Consider the following 20,995-nt stretch of genomic DNA (forward strand, 5'->3'; position numbering starts at 1 on the left):
AAATGTTAATTCCGCATCTCCTTCCATCAAAAACATGATATCCTTTTAACGAGACAAAAAGTTATTACTGATATAATTTCATATGATGACTGCGTTGTCAGAGAATTCAAAGAATAACCTTAAGAAATTTTCATCACCTATCGAAGAGTAAAGGTCTAGGAAATCAGCCTTCCGTACGTATACTACTTTATTTATGTGACAAAATCATAGTGGAAATTACTATCACTGCATGAAATTTGTCTCATTTTTTTCAGTTGGAAGCTAGCCATCTAGTAGTATATATACAATAGAAGCTTGTAGAGGAATTCGCTCTTTTAGAGGTTATTGAGGTTAATGTTCGATTCTCGTCTTACAGGAGTTACATTGCAGGTGAATACAATTTTGCAGGTAAACGTTCTAACTCGTAATAAAATAGTTATATCGAATATTGCTTCATTGCGATATGCATTATCATTTCAATTATTTAAAAATTATAAAATATGAAACATAATAATATTATATACATATATGACATATGTATATTGAACCAGTAATCGCAGATCTGTCTTGCAAAACAGTTTAGTACTATTTTTAGTTACTCGCTACTTATATCTTTAAATTATTCATAAATAACTTCCGAAATCTCTATCTTTAAATTTAGTGATTAACTATTGTAATATTTTCAAAACTGGATATTTCAAATTATAATTTCTTATATATTATATTATCATTTGCTTTTTCGGGGTATCGTTAATATTTTATCACGAAATCCACAGACTTATTTAGGAGAATGTGGGGAACAGAGTCTAAAGTCTCAATTTAAACGAGAGAGAGAGAGAGAGAGAGAGAGAGAGAGAGAGAGAGAGATAAAAATGGCAAATGCGAGAGGCCGGAGGAACTGTTCTTAATTTGCTGCATTCGTTCAACTATTATCGTACACATATACATATATAGGTACGTGCTGTAACATCTTATTTACATTCTATTGCCACCGCGAGAGAGAGAAGAGTTAGACGCTTAAAAAATATATCCGTTACAATTCATTCTTTAAGAAATAAAAATTTATATATGTATAGTACATTCTTTTATTTTTTAAATATTTATTTTTTTAAATACAGAATTACTTAATATACTAACGTATTTTTTAGGCAGAAAAAATACAAAATTACTTTTATAAACAGGAAAATATTGAACATCAACAGAATCATTTAAACTTAAATATGTATATCATTTTTTTCTGTTAATTATACTTTAGATCGTCAACTTTTATATTTATAAATCATCACTTTGAACTCTAATATTATTTTTATTAATTTTTAAAGAATGAATTCATTGTAATACATATTTTTCAAATGTAAATATAACCTAGGCTGCGGTCAGTGCGATCCGATTTACGCTCACAGCGCTCGTGAGCATTATTTGTCTTTATTTAATATCAATTTCATTAATTCATCAATTCAATTAATAACAAGGATGAATAATGATTCAAGAGCGTTGTCAGTATGAAACGGATCGCAGCCCTAATCTAACCTCACTTCACGTATGTACAACACAGCGTAAATAGGATGCATAGATATATATGTATCTATATGTATATAAGATAATATAGTTAAAACGTCTCGTATCCCTTTAGCTTATGCTCCCTCAGCTCCCTAATTATTAAGTTAACGTAACGAAACCATTCATAAACATGCCTGATAATAATAGATGTGTATATATATGTATATAGTATTATACATAGATGCGTTTATATCGTTAACGCCGCGGATGTCTATTTCTCCGTTCTTTTCCTTGTTTCCTTTCTTCGATATTTCCCGATCATTATTTTTCGATCAGCTGTTGTTACTTTTCCTATTTCTAATCGCTTAAATTACATCTATAAATCAAGAGATAAGTACGATTTCTGTATATCTGTCTTGTGCATCTTTTTATTATCATAAATAACGAGCTAGAATTATACATCTATTAAATCAACCAATTGCATTAATTCTCGGTAAATATCAACACAAATGTTGCAAACCGTTGCGCTGACCCGAATAAATTAAATTGAAAAGGCCTATTCATAGTTTTAGAATTATCGCATCGATTGTATATTATACACATAGCTTTCTCAGCACGATGTGGAAGTCGCATATCAGATTTCGCGCTAAACAAAGATCATTATTGCAATTGTGCACTGTGTGGGAATAGGGATGACTGAGCGACGAATGAGCTGGCTTTATATACATGGTATTCATATCGATTCGCGATTCCAATTTCTACATACATATACACGAGTCTCAAACGCGCAATCTCGAATTTGTGATAGCGATCATCACGTAATTTGATTGGACTCGACGCCTTCGAAAAAACGTGTAAGTACAGGTCGCTCTTCTAATCCTCGAAGATGCGTGTGGCAAGTGTGGCAACAGAACAGACGAGATGAGATGAGACGCGAGCGGCGAGAAGCGAGGAAGCTGCGCGTCGCCGCGCCGCGCTGCTCCGTGCTGCTCGCGCACGTGCTAGGCGGAGTCGCAGCTGCGCGTCGCCAGACGGGCGGATTCCGTGGTCGGCCGTCGGAGTCAAGCGCCATTTTAACGTCCTTGGTTGCTCCCGTCTATACGCCCATAGGTCAGAATCGACCCGCCCAACCGATGCGACGCGCGCGCGTGCACGGAGACTCGTTCGGCCGGCAACCTCCGGCCACGAGGCCACGACGCTATCGCAACGATCGATCAGCGGTTATTCCGACGTCCCCCCTTTTATCCCCTCTTTTCTTCTCCGCGCTCTGTGCTCTGTTCCGTCTTTCATCTATACGCCGCCCGGCCGCACACGATCGCCGCGATCCGACGCAGCCCTCGCTGTTTCTGTTTCTACGCGTTCCTATACACGACCATTTGACTTCTATGCCGCGAAACTTTTTGTATAACAATTATAGATATGTACGCCGCATTCTCTTGATGAATTCTTAATTGTTTGAAAGAATACGGGAAGAGAAAGAGAAGAGGGATACGAGTAGTCAGAAAATACGCTGTGTTCTTTCTATAGCTATAGAGATTCTTTATATTTTTTTTAATTTTGGTATTTTACGTGCGTTTTCAAATCTATTATAAAAGATATAGTATATTATACATTATGTAATTCAGCTTAAAAAGACAAACATTTAAGGCACATTTATTACACTTTAATGAAGCGAAAATCATAATGTATAATTATATGTATATGGTCTAATCAACAAAAGTATATATAAGTGTATAATTTACAAGAGGCTTATATCATTTATTTTACAAGGATGATTAATTTACACAATCTTTATAGAAGGATATTTTCGTAATTGTATAAGCTCTCATTTAAAAGCGTTTTTGTTATAAATTTTAAAAAAGTGTCGTTTATGCATGTATAAGAAATTTCGTCATTTTTATATGCTTTTAGGATTCGCGACAATGAATCACTTATTCGAACATTTATTTCTCATCTTCATTATTTATTAGTACAATTAAAATAATGTTACATATGAAAAACATAAATTAATCTAAACAAATCGATCAACCAATTTTTCTTTTCAAACTAATATAGTATCACTTACGAGAAAACATATACGCGACAAATGATTTATTACATTTATATATTATAGTCGCAGGCCGGAGTACACACATGAATTAAAATACTTACGTTATTAATATCTTAACGCGTGAATTTAAGTATTTATACATATCAAAGTGTATATATTTTATGCATCTCATAGACAGATTAGTTATATTTTCGTCCAATATGTATAATCATGAGTGCACCGCGAATGATATGAAAAAAATTTAAGAAAAAAAATCACGTTATTTCTCGTTTCTGATGTCATAATTCAATGTGCAGATTGCAGCATAAGAAACGAGAGTTTTAAAATATATATCGTTAATATAATAAAATATGCTACTGCAAACTCTGCGACAGAGTTTCTGCTAATTATTGTATATGTTACTAATAATGTTCGTTATTATGTAATTGATCGCTTTACATTGTTACTTACATTGGATCTTTATTATCGGTATTTCGAGCATTTTTCTTCAAACATTTTAATAACGCGATTGCCTAGCTAGCCTGATGTATCATACGTTAAATCTTTGATATTCCATTTTCTGTTTTAATTAAACATATTAATAATTAACGTACAAAAACTAAATCAATACAATATTTGTGTCAATATTTCTTTGATATACTATAATATATCACGTATAGACAATAAACTGTAAATTATTTCTGACAACGTCACGATGGACGTATCGCAGCATTCACAGCTGAAAGAGCTGAAGAGATCCTTTCTCAAGGAGATGGATAGCTCGATCGTGAAGCCACGGAAAACATAACGCGCTTCTGTGCGTAGAACATAGGCATGCATAGAACGGCGATCTGCGGGGAATAAACGAAGATGGATAAGAGAGAGAGAAAGAGAGAGAGAGAGAGAGAGATAACATGATAAAGCTGCGCGAATGAGATAAGAGCAAAACGAAGCGAGAATCGCCGAAAGAAACAGCGTATCCGCCGACGGCGCCGACGCCCGTCGACGCTCGGCGTCGCTCGTGCGGTTCCGCCGCAACGAGGCGGGGTTTAGGCGGGGTCGATACGAGGCGCCTTCTCTACCCGTACGGTGTCGTCATTCTCTTAATCGCATGGATATCGAAACACCATGACGACTATTATCCACTATCAGCGCAATCGCCTCTACACACGTTTATACTCTCTTTCGCTCTCTCTCTCTCTCTCTTTTATTGATCTTTCTTCGTTCTCTCTCCCGATAGTCATCAATTGTGCCGTATTGTTCATATTACGAGCGACGAGTCGGAGTAGCCACGGCAACGTTACATCGCGGCGCGTCGGTCTCGCGCGAAAGTCGCGCGCGCGGAGAAAGGGGAAGTGGATAGAACAGACGGGGTGGGAAACCTGAGAGGGGAAATGGAGAGTAGCGCGCGCGCGCGCGCGCGCCCTTCGGTTCGGCTCGTGCCGGTCGATCAACAGTGGGTGACTGGTGGAGGAGGAGGAGGAGGACAGCGAACCGGAGTAGCGACAAGCGACAAGGAACGCGCGCGCGGCGCGGTCGGAGCGCGAGTCGCGACGGTGATCGGAACGAAGCGAAGCAGACGCGTCGCGTCTCGATCGGTGACAGTCGACGCGACGACGGGCGAGTCGGGCAACGGGACGTAACAACGCGACAACTACGACTAGTGCGCGACACGCATGCACACGACTGTTGCGTCATTAGCCATGACGGCTAGCGCGAGGACGTGATGTTACGTGGTCGTTATCGCCACGCGTCGCTTATCTGTCCGGAGTCGCGAAAGACTCGACGACTCGACGCGCTCGTGCTCGCGCACGTCATCTCGTACGAAAAGGAGAACCGAGGCTGGGAGCGACGATTACGAGCGACGAGCGCTATCGGACGCCTCGGTACCGTGGCCGGGGCCGGGGCCGGGGCCGTGGCCGGGGCCGGGGCCGGGGCCGCGGCCGAGGCGCCGTTGCACACCGACAGACGGAGCAGCGTTGCCACCTCCTCGCCGCGGCCGCGGTCGCGGCCACCGTTGCTGCCACCGCCGCCACCACCGCCGCCGCCGCCACCGCCACCGCCGTCGCACCGTCGTTGCCACGTCCGCCGCTACGTTCCACCGCCTGGAACGGCGACGACGACGACGACGACGACGACGACGATCGCCTCTGCCACGCTGCTGGTAAGCCGCTACTGCTGCTGCTGCTGCTGCTGCTGCTTTACATGTTACTCTTTTTTTTCTCTCTTTCGCGCGCTTTCTCTCTCTCTCTCTCTCTCTCTCTTTCCCTATCTATCCCTCGCTCTCTCTTTCTCTACAGAACGATGCGTACATGAATCGGAGTGACATGCCGCGCGGTTTCAATTCGGTATACATATACGACATGGAGTGCTATGATGTGTACTTGTCGTGTGGTGATGCTCAGCTAACACGCTGCTCAGTAACGGTAGTAGGTGGTCATGGTAATTCATGCCCGAATAAAAAGCATAGTGTCCCACCTGACAGGACACACTCGCGACTTCGAACCTTAGACGTCACTTAAATTTTAGATCTTTACGAGTCATAATCGAGTGCACATTGTTACGTGCGTTAGTCAATCGGAGCTTTCAGAGTAAAAAAAATAGTGTAGGTAACGTGAATACATCTCTTGTAGATAATTATCGCGTTAATTTATCACGTTGCAAGGACATGATGTAATAAAACCAATAGGAATGGAGAAAATTGATATGCTTACTTGATATATCGCTTTGCTGTATTAAAACAGAAAAACGCAATTATCGGCACACGCAAATGTAAAAGTCTATTTTAATTTAATGAAATTTCACGTGAAAGTGAAAATTACTGCAGGTGAATAGCTATTCAATACCGGTGATATACTTTTTACATTTGTTTTGCCCGATATTCGCATTGCTTGATGAAATGGCGAACTTTTCAGAAATTGCAATGCAAATCGTTATGCATTTTGCGAGCTTTTTCGTAGATAAATAAAAGTGTCTATGTTTAGAATATAATCATAATATCACACATAAATCCCTTTTATTTCTATCTTACAATTAGATTAATTTTATTTTACGAAGTTAAATCTGTATATTAACATTGCAGTTTCGCAAAGAGAAAAATGTTATTGGCGTTTCTGATCTTGCTTAAAAATATTATCTTTTACAAAGAATTAATCAATCCCATAAGTATTCCGTTTATTGTGCATTTAATCAACATATCTCGCAAATGTATTCTATACAAAACTTATTCGATATCGCAAGAGTCATTTTCTGGAATTTTCTTATTTAACATTATATTTGCACATTTAAAACAGAAATTTTGAATATGCAAATATAAATAAGTATTATGAACACGTACCATATATGTAAATATATGTATTTTTATTATTTTTATGCCCTATTCTTTTTTTATACCAATTTTTTACACTGAGAGAAAAGTGTTTGCAAATATAATTGCATGTTAAATAATTATGAGTTAGAAGTCTCATTTTTAAATTATTACTCCTATAATTTTAGCAATAATAATTATATTTACAGTTCTACCAAACAAATATATAGTACCCAAAATGACTATACATTTTAGTTAAAATATGATAATTGCAACCATTTTTTTCTTATCTCAGTATGCTTTTCTTTTTCCATACGTGTACAAATGCGACAGCCATCGAAGACAAGTGCGACAAATTTATCTAGCAATAAAATGTTAATTTTTAAATTCGTTTATATTGATCGCCGATATTCGATGATCGATATAATATTATTTCAGTTTATATAATATTATCTATATCTATTATCATTGTTTGAAAATTATGGTATAAGTATCGTGCACTGATTAATCAGTTGGGAAATGATTCCAATTAGGCTTTTATATTTTCGAGTTGAATCAGGATATATCAAAGAAGCCAGAATTTCACGACTAAACATTTTTGCTTTTTTTGGAGTGGCAAAAAAAATAGAATGCATATTATTCGAGCGTTTCTTTCGCGATAAGCAACACCAAAGTCTCGAGGATCGATCCGAATTCGTCTGACCTCGCACGTTTGTTTATCCGGCGCGAGCGATGACACGTGACTCGATTTCCGACGAGTCACGGCATGCGAGGAACGTTTTCTGGACTTGGCACCCATATTCTCTCTCTCTCTCTCTCTCTCTCTTTCTCTCTTTCGTGGGTAGAGAGGTGAAAGAGCGCGCGGAGAGATATTCATCCCTTCCCTCGTAGATCCAGCCTTGGCGGATCATTCACAGACCGGAGTCGCTTTCGCACGGATTCGTATGTCCAACGTGCCAATGTTATTGTACCAACAGGGCACAGGTAATGGTGGTGGTGATGGTGGTGACCGGACTTTCGTTTTCGAAAGTTCATTAACCCATCGCGGACCATTATGCCATCATAGTGGCCAGTTGGCACAACGTCTTACTATTCCACCGAACTACTTTTCAAGCAATCGACACGAACGATCGTGATTTCTAAATTTGCACAAAAGGTCGTGAGTGCATGAATTGTTACATAGCGACAATGCTTACATCGAAATGAAAAACAGAATGTATAGTCAGAGTCTCATAAATTAAAATATTAAGATACAAGAAAAAAATCAGGAAACGATAAACATTAATTTTTAATATCTTTTTAAAACAATTACAGCTATAGAAAAGATAATTATAGATATACACAATTTAATTCAGATAACTAAAGATACGCTTTGAAATTGATACGCGTAAGCAGGCATCAGATATAATTATGCCACTTTTCTTTGCTTATAATTAATAGTTGTTTGCACAACTTTTATTATTGTTTCAACTTTCATAATATAATATAATTTTAGTAATGATATGAGAATAATTTTAAATAAAATGCTTATATTTTATAATCTTATCTTTACACACTATACATACAAGAATATGATTATAATAGTCCGATAATCGCACCAGCTCTCGGGGACAGATTAAACTGAACAGAAGGTCCTTTGCCATTTTACAAAATTCGCATATTTATTAACGAAATATTAATTTTTGAAGAGTGACAAATAAACGCATATTTGTCCGGTCCACCGCTGAATGTAAACGCGTGGTGAACCAGCGACCAGTTTAATCTGCTCAACTTTGAATAATCGACGACGAGCATCGTATTAATTGTTCCGCGAAAATAATAATTTCAATTATTAACAAATCGCACAAAGCTTATCGACGTTTTATATTTTTCAATATTCATCAAAATTCAGGCTTAAATGAAATAAATCAAATAATTAGGAATAAAACCAGCGTAAGCGACTCGCCGCGCGCTTGCATTCAGCGGTAGACCGAACGGATATGCGTTTATTCGCCAATCTTTAAAAATTAATATTTTGTTAATGATTGCGAATTTTGCAAAATGGTAGAGAGTTTTCTGTTTAGTTTAATTTCCTCTACCACTCACGGTTATTACCGGATACCCTGTATGTCGTTCAATGTCGATTTCTGGATATTTTCATTTATTATAAATATTTTGAACATACTTTTTATATACTTTTTTAATATTACGAAAAATAACATTATCTATATTTTTTAAATTTATCAATTGTGTTAATTAATTAATTGGTGGAAAATAATTTCTTACATAGATTTGAGCAAGTTTTCGTTATTTTTCATTGCTTCTTTTTCTTTCAATTAATTTTGGTAATTTTATATTTAAGGAATCTTGAAACTAGTGGCAAACTTTTACTTTAGCAAGTAAAAAGAAGAAAAGAAAGCATGAGTTGATCGCAATCGTTCGCAAGTGTATAGCATTCTCAAGAATGATATATAGATTACACCGAAGAGAATGTTCGATTGTGTCTTCTAGCATTCTTTTACGAGCTACGGGCCTTTAGTTATTCTCGTCACCGATGTCGAGCAGGCCGCACAAACGAATCGCACGAACGAAACTCGTACACAGCGACACACCACACACTTACACCTGTACGCCGCGCGCCGCCGCGCTGAGTCGTTGGTCGTCGGACTCTCGGCGTGTTTACCGGCTCGAAAGTATCACACTGGTTCTTGGATGCGCGCAGCGCGCGATAGAAGAGGGAGGGAGAGAGAGAGAAGGAGAGTAGAGAAACCATCCCCTTTAAGAGATAGACCTTAAAGTTTTGTTGGCAATACGTCGCGTCGGCACATTTCCCCCGAGATCTCTCGCGAGGGACATTCGTCCACGCACGTCAGCATCGTATACATACGTCCGCGCCGATGCGCATGAAAATCGCGTGCCGTTCATCGTTCACGCGAGCAAACTCGAAACATCGCAAACGCCCGCGCCGCGTCAGCGTTCTCGTGACGCTATAACGCACGGGAATGCATCGCGAACGTATGCGGGTGCATGCGTGGCCTACGCATATTTGCACGAATCCACCGGCAGCGGCCTGCCAGTACTGATTATAATTATTACAAATCTTATCGCCAACAATGCGCACCGTCATCGTCACGTCGTCGTGGCGATTTTTAATGCTGTCACGTATAGACAATGATGTCCCGTATATAGCTTATCCCGAAATCGAAAATCCTATTTCAAGTTTCATAAATCTATTCTAATAAATCTATCAAATTTCGCTTCAAAGAATCTATTTTCTAATTTATGTATAATATTTAATTTCCATTCTATTTCATTAAAGAAAACAAAAGATCATATATTGTAAAATTAGTATATCGAAAACTTTGAACGTTGAGAAAAGATATAAGACAGTCATATATATCCGTTTGCATTATTTATCGCAAGTAAAGTAATTTTTGTTTATAAGAAATTGATTGAATATAATTATGATATTGAACAATAAGATCAGGGACAACAAACTTGAGGATTAAAAAGTAATTATGGAACACATGTATTAATTATAGCTCGTAGCTGAATCGGCGACTGTAAGTATTGTTCGCGATAAATTAACAATCGATTGGCACAGCTGTTTCAGCACAGATTAACAACATGGAGGCAAAGGAGAGGGAAAAACCATTGGTCAAAGACTTGAGCGAACATATCGTGTGCCCCCTCTGCAGAGGATACCTCATAGATGCTACAACTCTTGTGGAATGTCTGCACTCCTGTTAGTATTTTGCCCAGTTTAATCTTCAATTGCTTGTCGTTAACGTTAATTAATAGGCGATTACTATAGGCCGTTGTAAAAAAAGTACAGTAATTATTAAAAACATGATTCTATTATATTTGATGCTTGTATAAAAAAACAAATATAATGCAGAAAGAATTTTTCTTCAAAATTACTATTTTCAGAGTTTTTGAGATCAATGTGCTTTTTTTTCAAATTATATTGAGAGAACATATTTTGTAGCTTGCAACTAATCTGCAAGATGAATTTTATATATTCTGTATCACGCTCGTCCCACAAACATACACGAATCATGGTCCTTAACGGTTTTTTTTTAAGTCTCGGAAAATCAACGTATTCTTTTAATTACTGTCAAATATCGTGATGTCAAATCGGGTTCACATTATATATCTTGAAACACGATTTTGAGACGCTGTGATCATTCTTTCCTCACATCGCGGTCGCGGATCATTAGTTTGCAGAGGTTGCATCGTTCGACGTCTGAGTAGCGGCGCCCGCGCGTGTCCCGTGTGTAGCGCCGCGACGTCGCCACCGCTCCTGCCGGATACGCAGCTCCAGCGGCTGGTGTACCTCACCGTGCCCGGTCTCTTCCGATCAGAGCTCGAACGTAGACGTCACTTCCGTCTGGTGAATCCGCAATGTCCGCCGTTAACACCGCCCGTGGGCGCTCTCGAACTCACCCTGGAGGATTTCATCAGTCTGAGCTTGCAAGAGCTAGACGACACGGAAGACAGGACGCCGAAGGAGAATCACGATTCATCGAGGAGGAACAAGGTCCTGGCGGGAGGTGATGGTAGAGGCGGAAGCACGAGGTATCTCAAGTGCCCGGCCGCCGTGGCAGTGCGTCATCTAGTGAGACTGCTGATGCTAAAGAGAGGATGGGAGGAGGCTAACGCGAACATCAACGGTGTCAATAATAGGATAGAAATTATGTACCAGAAAGATACGCGACACTCCGACGGAGAAAGGATGTACCCGCTCGATCCCTCTTGGACGCTTCTAGACCTCGCTTGCATATTTCACTGGAAGAGGGTGAGTTTATTTACACCAACTTAACGGCCGATCAATCGTTTTCTATACTAAAACGATATTGTATAAATCGAGTCTGTACATTATTAACCTTCGAATATTCGGATTGATTTGATCCAAATGATTTTTCTCTTATTCCTGTATTTTTTTTCTCACAGAAAAGGGATGCAGGAGATATAATTACATACGATTTTTTAATTTAATTTTTTGGTTCAATATTTGAATTTTTGGGATTTAATATCAAGTTTGTCTGAAAACTTCTCTCTTGTGAGAGAAATTTTTATTAATACGTCTAACTCATTACTTTTAGTATTTAAGGATTAACGTTAAAGATATCTTAATCATTGCATTTTTACTAGCTTTATAACATTTCTAGCATTCTATCTTCTAAAGACTATTGCAATTTCATGCCGTTGCTATTAGCATCGCGCAATTTGTGTTATCTTAGCGGCAACGTTTCAATTCTCATCGCTCAATCGTTCGATCGTCGATTTATAAATCGCTCGAAAATACTAACTCGGGCAGGAAAATGCTCTCGCGAAATTTTTTGCAAATAAAATAAATAAACTCGTCAAATAGCAACAACTGTAAATTCTCATGTTTGTTATGACCGAGCCTTTGGCCACCCGATGCGGTGCGCATATGTTATGAAAGGCGGCGCGATGGCCCGTTTGTTGCAGAAAACACCAATGAAACTGTTCTACCGGGTGATACGAAAGGAGAAGGCGGCGGATTCGATTTCAAAAGATTCCTCATACAAAGACAAGGACGCGTCTGAGGATGTTCCGTCGGCAATGGAAAGTATACAGCGACCACCTACTCCACCGCCGAGTCCCAATCGCGAGCAGGAAGCGGAAGCTCGCAGCGCGGAGCCACCTCGTGCTCTCGAGACGAACGTCGATATCCACGATAAAGAGACAAAAACGAAAAAGCCGCGATGTGAGGTGACACCTGTCATGCGTACCCCGGACCCCCCATCGACCACCGAATTATTAACGAACAATCGTCGTCAACAGACGACACCGGAGAGCGCGAGGAGCAAGGATATGGCAAGGTTGGAGCATCGAAAGCGACACAAACGGCGAAATAAGCGAGTGATCGCGGAGATTACCACAACGCCGCGCGAAGATCTCCTCAAGTTCAAGGTTCGCCTGACGCCATGTCCTCCGAGGATCACTTCCGGGGCGACAGGTGGCAGCGGAGGTGGAAGCGGTGCAAATAGTCCGACGAAGGAGAAGCTGCTGCAGATGCGAGCAGTTAGACGCGACAAGATCAAGTCGCTCGTCCATCAACGATCGCCGGCGAGTCCGCTAACTCGACAGGAGACCAAGTCCAAGGAGTACGTTGTGGCAGAGGCGGAGGAAACGATCGAGGATATTATTGACAGCATTCCCGACGAGGTTGTGCGTATCGCGCAGAACATAAGCAATCAAAACGAAGAGTCTAAATCCAAGGAGTGCGCCGCGGCGAAACAGAAGACCAACAAGGAGATGGTAGAATCGACTTCGAAAACTTCCAAGAGCAATGACGTACCGGAAAGACCGAAGAAAGACGAAGAGATTCTGCGGCGACTCGGCCTGGTAGCCGTTAACGAGGCCGGTGGTGACAAAACGGCGAAGCAACGCGCGCAGAGTGGCAATGACAAGGCGGACTGTCTGAGTCGTGATAAGTTGGAGAAGCAGTTACGTGAAAACAAGGCGAACCGCGTGCGTAGCTTACTGGCGGAGAAGAAGATGCGCGACGCGCTCAAAACTATTATTTCCACGAAAGAAGAACTAGCGTCGTCCGTCATTAAGACGCCAACGTCCATTCTCACTTCCGTTTCCGCACCCGCCGCCGCCGCCGCCGCCGCCGCCGCCGTCGTCCCATCCGCGTCTGCCGCGCCCAAGGTCGTGGCAGCGCCTGTCACGCCGAAGAAGAAGGAACCACCGCCGTTGACGCCTCTACGTGTCGCGAAACCTTCTGGTTTTGCCGCGACCAGCGTGATAGTGTCGAATATCACTTCCAAGTATGAAAAACCGTTAGACCTCAGCAGCGCCGGCACCACTATCAATGACAACGTCCTCGATCTGTCTTCTACGTTTCCCGGCAGTCAGTCCATTCTTCCATCTTTCTCGTCCACCTCCTCCTCCTCCTCCTCTTCTTCCTCCTCCTCCTCGTCATCTTCGCCCTCTTGCTCTTCCTCTTCCTCAGCTTCTTCCTCGCCATCGTCATGCTCGATGTCTTTGCCGTTGTTGCCGTCGTTGCCAGTGCGATCCACCGCCAGCAACAACAAATCCAAGGAGTTGGAACAGCAGCGCGGCAAGGGACAGCAAGAATCGAATCTGAAAACTCTCTCGGATGCCGCGGTGTCACGCCTGAGCGACTGCCTGGTCGAAAAGAATCCAGCGGTGGTGGAATCGCCGGCATTGGCAGCCTCCGTCAATGTAAACGCCACCGCCAATAAGGTCGCTCTCCGCATACCACAGCCGCAGAATCGCATCTCCGGTTTCGGCATGAAAATCAAGCCCAATCTCGGCGTTCGCCACATCCCGAACCCTCAAGCTGTCGTGGTCTCTCAATATCGTAATCAAAAGTTACTTCAACGCAGTTACTTCAATGTCGTCCAGAAGCCAAAACCATAAACGTGTTTTTTATCATTATTAATATAATTAATTTCTTATTCCCTGCTTCTCTCTCTCTCTCTCTCTCTCTCTCTCTCTCTCTCTCTCCCTCTCTCATTTATTATTTCCCTATAAATCATTTCACTCGTTAAACTTCAATATCGAGAGCTAGAGCGCCACGAGAGATGGAATCTCTATATCTCTATGATCGAAATATATATATATACCTTAAGTATTTCGCAAACTTTATTACTCCAATTGAATTGAAATTTTCCTAAAACGCGTGCGTGATAAAAGATTTTACTACTATATCGACAAAAATCAAATATAATATTCAATTATCTTACTTGAAATAAACAGTCGCTGTCTATACAGTCACTAAACGATGTCTTTTACTACGTAAAGCGCACAAATTACGTATTACGTTCGATCTAATTACCGCCATCGACATCTTATTTTCCGAAGGGGAAGGAAGGGAAAGGTCGATTATTGTTATCTAGATACATATATCAAAACTACAAATTATTATAATACTATACACTTTACCTGTGTTAATCTATACTCTGTATTTACTGGCGGATCGATTTGACAAACGGACTCACGCAAGAAAATCTATAACGCTTGATGAAGCCGTATCCAATATTCAATAGAGATGATATAGTTAGCGCGCGCGCGCGCGCGTGTGTGTGTGAGAGAGAGAGAGAGAGAGAGAGAGAGAGAGAGAGAGAATGTTAGTTGATAAATGAGTAGAATGATAACAGCAAAACGAATGATAGCATAAATATAATATAATCGCCCGTTGTTTCTTCTTCAGAACTGTGCGAGAACTCCGAGTTCGCGGAAAGTGAACTACGGGTTCGAGTGCTCAAAGATTTCTGTAATAAGTTTATTATTTAGTATAATCGAGTAGATCTCTTCAAGTTAGCATCAAACTGAGCGTATCTATATTTTTGAATTTGTGTTACATATATTTTTATTAAAAATCTTATATCACGTTTACAATTTATCAAATATTCTTATCATTGAAGAGGAATGCATTTTAGTTGACCAAAAAAGTTCCTTGTGTTTTACGTATTATTATAATGTATTATTATAATGTATGTTTACTGTTGAATTATTTTAACTGCTTATTTGTTGATTTAATTGTGTGTGTGTGTGTGTGTGTGTGTGTAGAAAACTCTTGAAACGTTTGTTGGGAAAATATTGAAAATATTTAAAATATTTAAAAACAATTATGAAGTATGCAATTTGTTTGAATGTTCTCAAAGATGTAAATAATAAACAATCCCCCGTTTCAAGAAGAAACCGATCACATTACTGTTTATGTCACATTACTCTCAGGAAATCTATTCGAGACTCGAACTCGTATGAATCATTTTTCTCGAGTATATATGCGGGCCTATCGCGTCGGATGCGATTTTTCCTTCTCAGAACTTAGCGATTAACGAAACACATGTATATGTAATAATTTGTAGAGATGCCAAAGAACGCCCGAGAACGTGTGCAATGTATTAGTGCAATTTAGTTATCATTTAACGTAAACATATATAATCGATTTATCGCTCGGCGAATTAGCGGTGCCGAGATATAAAAGGTAGGTAGACAGTATTCGTACGGACACATACGAATTGCGTGTGCGTGATTTGTGATTCCCTGAAGGGACTCCGTAGCATATATAGACTTGTCCGAGAGACAAGATGTTTTTATAACAGCACATTTTTGTGAAATTTATAAAAAAAAAAAGAAATTTGTTACGAAATCAGATCGTAGAAATATCGTTACGAATTATGACCGCGCACTCCAGTGTGCGGCGATGACCAAAAAAGCAATGCGCCTTCTGACTGACAAGCGCGTAGGCCTTAAATAAAACTGACGGAATAAGTGGCGGAAAAATTGCAAATTCCACACGCCATTTGGAAACAATAAAACTTTTTTCAGCGAATGTTATTTAATTCTTCCAACGAATTCGCGACGTACATTTTGTAATTCCTGTATTAAGATAAATCCCAGCATACATTTATATTGATGTATAGAAGCAAAGTTGATATTTTTAATTTTTCTTTGCTATTGAATTAGAAATGACGTAGCGAAGCTAATGTTTAGCGTTTCTAATCAATATTAAAAATAAAACGATTATATTAACAAAACCATCCAAATCTATATATTTGTCTTATTAAAAAAATTTAGAAGAAATTAAAAATATGAGTTTTGCTTCTACACTCCTCTCACATATAGATATCTAACAGAATACGAGATATTGTAACAAAGAATAGATGCCAGTACCCTAAATAAATGGTTATATATTGTAGAAGAAGAAATCACTGGATCATAAATTACAGAATAATTTCGAATAAAAAAACTCGTAAACTTGAGAAAGAAATGACCAATCGCAAAATATAGCATCATTTTCAAATTTAATCTTGACTTAATTGAGAGATTGATTGAAAATTATAAAAAATATTCTATACGCATAACAGCTATATTCCTAAGTGCGAACTGCAGCAAACGATAAAATGCGGGAATAACATTCGTAAAAGCCGGTTTTACTTCCACACGCGTTTACAATACAGCCGATGTAGATCCCTCTAATATAACACGTGCATTGAAAAATATATAGCAAGTTCACACGAAACGAACTATATAATTACAATTTGAAAAATAAAAATGTGTATTTGATAAGAAATTATTCAAAGTGTCTTAAATTTCCTTAAACGGTTGCTCTTCCTTATCGTTTATATCGTAATTTTTAAGCCCTTCTATGCGAAGCTAATGCTTGATAATGAAAGATAGTTTTTTAACAGTTATAATAACATATTTTGATATATTTTAAAAAGTTGTTTTTTAACAGTTATAATAATATATTTTGATATATTTTAAAGAATTGATTGAGATAAAATCGGCATTTGTCACAAAGAAAATTTTTCCAATCACTAGATTTATTGTCAAATGTTCCAATAGTACAATTTATAATATACCGTAGATGAGCATATATTGCAATTCATTTGAAGGAAATTTTGCAATGTTTCTCATATTTGCATTATTGTCAATGTGCCAAAACGCTGAATGCAAATTTTACAGTTTTTATCAATTAACGTGTATGCTTTCGCGTCCATCGTCTAATTTTACTGAATTTGACTACTAGAGAATTGCTATAGAGTTTCTCGACAAATAGATACTTTATAAATATATTTTTCACTATAAAAAAATTATGCATATAAGTTATGAATTTTATTGCTGCAAACTCTGAAATGTTTCAGCATCCGTAAAACTGCAAAAGATTGCATATTCTTGGTTTTGGCGTAATTCATCACAAGTCAATTAATAACAGATAGGAATAGTAAACAAATAAACATATAATTTTCATTGAAAAAAGATCTAAGTTGTTGCCTGGACATGTTCATTGATCCAGTGAAATCGTAACGGTTTACTACATTTGTAAAGGAAACTTGAGACGTTTATATGTAGAAAACCGGCTCCTATATACTCGAATGAAATCAATGCATGAAGCGACTTTCGATTAATAGTGTAGTTTCTAATACACAGAACAGAACTGTGTTAAAACATGAATGTGACCAAGTATATTCAAACCGACATTAGAATGGGACTTAGCAAATATTAATATAATTATAGCGGAAAATGATAAGCAACAGATTTAAATGCCAAATAATATAAATTTAAATAGTCATTTATTTCTACAAATTTTAAAGTAAAATTGTAACTATTTTTTCCACATTTCCTCAAATTTTTTATTGTTAAAAATACATAATATTTTTACGTATTTATGTCTCTTTATTACATCAGTGATAATAACAATGAAAAGTCAAATCAATAATGCAAACCAAATTTACTCTTGGAAAAGTCATTCAATAAAAGATTAAACACAAAGATTATGTAAGTGATGAACACAAATAAAATTGATATTAAATAAATTTATCACAATAATAACGTAGACAAATGAATATCTGCTTCCGACGTGAAAAATATTAACGGCGAAGTATTGATAGTGAAATAATGAAGGCACAAGACACACACATTGTCACCAACGAAAATTAGATTTGTCATCAGGAAAAAATAGGATCGATGTATAAAATCGAAAGAAAACTCAGAACGAATGCTAATGAGCAAACTAACATGATAAGAATACGTAAGAAATAAAAAGAAACGACAGCGGATAATTAAAAAACGCAAAAAAGTCAGAAAGAGAGAAAGTCAAGGTTATCGTTAATTAGATCAGTCTTTGATTCCCCGTAATGAGATCGCGTCAATTAGTTGTCATCGACACAATAGAGCGCTTTCGATAATGTAAAAAGAAAGAAAGGATTAAATCAAAACTGCCATTTTTTGCAAACAGGAAGAAAAGAGCTACGATTAATTCTCACTTTCATTCACAGCGAATTCAAATACACGCGCTCGCACGCATGCCTGCACAAATAGGTACACAAGAGGGACCCAGATTTCTCAAAACTATTTTTCTATCGCGTTTTTAAGTAACAGAATGCATTTATTATATATCTTATATGAGGTGTTACATCGAAACAAATTTCAGAAAGATATCAAATTCTATTGAAAGAAAAAAATTAGATCTGTATCCGAAACTATGTCAACATTATAGTCAAGTGTAATAATTTTTTTAATCAACATAATCATAAAGCAGTTTTTAACATACCTTTACAAATTCTGTCAAACGCAAGTAGTGCGATATACAAAAAAAAACGGTATATTTTACTACGTAAGAAATTCGTTTGTTTCCTCGTTTTCGATGTCAAAATGTAGCACGATCAATTCATTCAGCTATTATAATTACTATACCAGGGTAAATAGTAATGTCAATATTCGTAGATTTTTGCATCTTTTCGAGATCTCGTGGACGTGTATATCGGTCACGTAAGATATAGGTATTTGAAAATCGTTATGATTCATCGTCAATCAATATAAGATCCTACCTTCTATCTTTTTTTCATATTAAGTATCTTGAAGAAACAATACGACAGGTCTTATCGAAAGCGAAAATCTACGTCATTAACATAGCGACGATCTCAAATGATATATACGGGGACGCACAATTGCGAAAGTGTTGGCTCGAAAAATGGCTTCGTTTACGAGAACTAAAAATCTCAGACACCTTCACCATCATAATTCATTTTTATCATTATCAATCATATTATCGTAAATACGTCATATTATACAGTATTCTATACAGTATTCTATACAGTATTCGAACGAATTTGTCCGCTCGAATTGTCTAGTATTAATTATAATGTAATCTGCAATGATAACAATTATTATTCTATGCCAAATATCACAGCGAGATAATGCGTATTCGTTTATGTTTGCATAAATTGTTTTAGCTATTAATCTTTAGACGATAGTTATGGTGTGTTAAAATTAAAGAATTTATATATTTATATTATTATTATATTGCAAATAAATCTCTATTAGTACAATTGTTCATTTTTAACATTTATTTGGATTTCAGTTAATTTATTGTTGTTTAATTCTTATTTAATAAATTTATTTAATATTTATTTAAATAGAGAAAAATTTTTTGTTTGCATGTTGTCTATACAGACAACGTTTATGAATTATTATTACAACAAAATTTTATAACAATTAGATAATATAAGTACTTTATTTTTATTCATATTGAAATAACTATTAATTGATGTTTATAATTCAATATTTAAATCAATATCCATCACTGTTTAATAAATCAACGTCGCTATTCTTCCTTGTATGTATAAGTAGCGAGAGAGCTCATATAAATAATATGATAGTGAGTGAGAGTATGTGTGTGTGTGTGTTGTGTGTGAAAATCTATCCACTCTTACATTAATTAATATAAATATAAAAGAGATATTAAATTAGGTTTTTAATTAGCAATGTGCGCAACATAAACGTGCAGTGTATATGCATACTACAATATTGTAGTAATAGTATGACACACAAGTTAAATTGTTACACCTATATACTTGAAACGGCCAAGCATTCCCAAAAAAAAAAAAAAAAAAATCCGAAAACGGTACTAACAACTCTTAAAATCAAAATTGGTGACAAAAATGATTGTCGCACGAAAATCTGTTTTTATGATGTGAGAGTGAATGTATATGCGTATAGAATAGTATAATATGCATCTTTAATATTGTTGCGATCGTTCGAGTGTTTGACAAAACGAATTATACCGTGCGATACGATCTTCAAGGTTAACAAGAGAGAAATTGTCGAATTTTATTTAACGAAAGCGAAAAATTAGGTACCGAATGGATGAAGACGGTAATTGTTGCGCGTATTTATTAGCTACCCCATTTACCCATCTGTTTCAGAAGAGCTGTTCTGAAATCATATCGTATTGTACGTTGTAGAATTTGCTGGTAAACGAAATAAAATATATAATATCTTGCACATATGATACCAATTTACTCATCCTTACTTTATTATTAATGATACATAATATATATTTCTCTCGCAGATACAAATTTACGGTAAGTCAACTGATGACCGTGCTCTGTCATCATATAAGTTAGGAATATTATATTATAATTTTTTATTTAAAAAAAAAATCAAATTGTTTTCGATAATTTCCGTACATTTTCATATAATTAATTAATTTTTACATATTTCTATTATATTCGTCAGCAATATGGAACATTTTTATGACGGCGACACCGAATATGATGTCGAATATCGCGAGTAGAATAAACCTCTTATCATTTAGATAGAAAATCATTTTCTTAGTAAAACTGTGTTGATATTTTTTTTCGGCGTAAAACAATAAAACAGAAATTGTGGAATAACGAGCTTTCACT

The 20,995-nt window shown here is 37.4% G+C and overlaps 1 protein-coding gene across 1 annotated transcript; it reads left to right on the top strand.

Annotated features, from left to right (window-relative positions):
- The first annotated feature begins 36 nt into the window (after nucleotides 1-36).
- LOC105459500 (polycomb group protein Psc-like) lies at nucleotides 37-20,591 on the top strand. The gene is made up of 4 exons (XM_011705599.1): nucleotides 37-387; nucleotides 10,399-10,539; nucleotides 11,015-11,592; nucleotides 12,270-20,591. Exons 2-4 carry the CDS (start codon nucleotides 10,422-10,424, stop codon nucleotides 14,211-14,213), a joined length of 2,640 nt encoding a protein of 879 aa, XP_011703901.1. The 5' UTR covers nucleotides 37-387; nucleotides 10,399-10,421; the 3' UTR covers nucleotides 14,214-20,591.
- Nucleotides 20,592-20,995: the final 404 nt, after the last annotated feature.

The sequence above is a fragment of the Wasmannia auropunctata genome, unplaced genomic scaffold (assembly GCF_000956235.1).
Source record: "Wasmannia auropunctata unplaced genomic scaffold, wasmannia.A_1.0 LD334186.1, whole genome shotgun sequence".
In the NCBI taxonomy this organism is placed as follows: domain Eukaryota; kingdom Metazoa; phylum Arthropoda; class Insecta; order Hymenoptera; family Formicidae; genus Wasmannia; species Wasmannia auropunctata.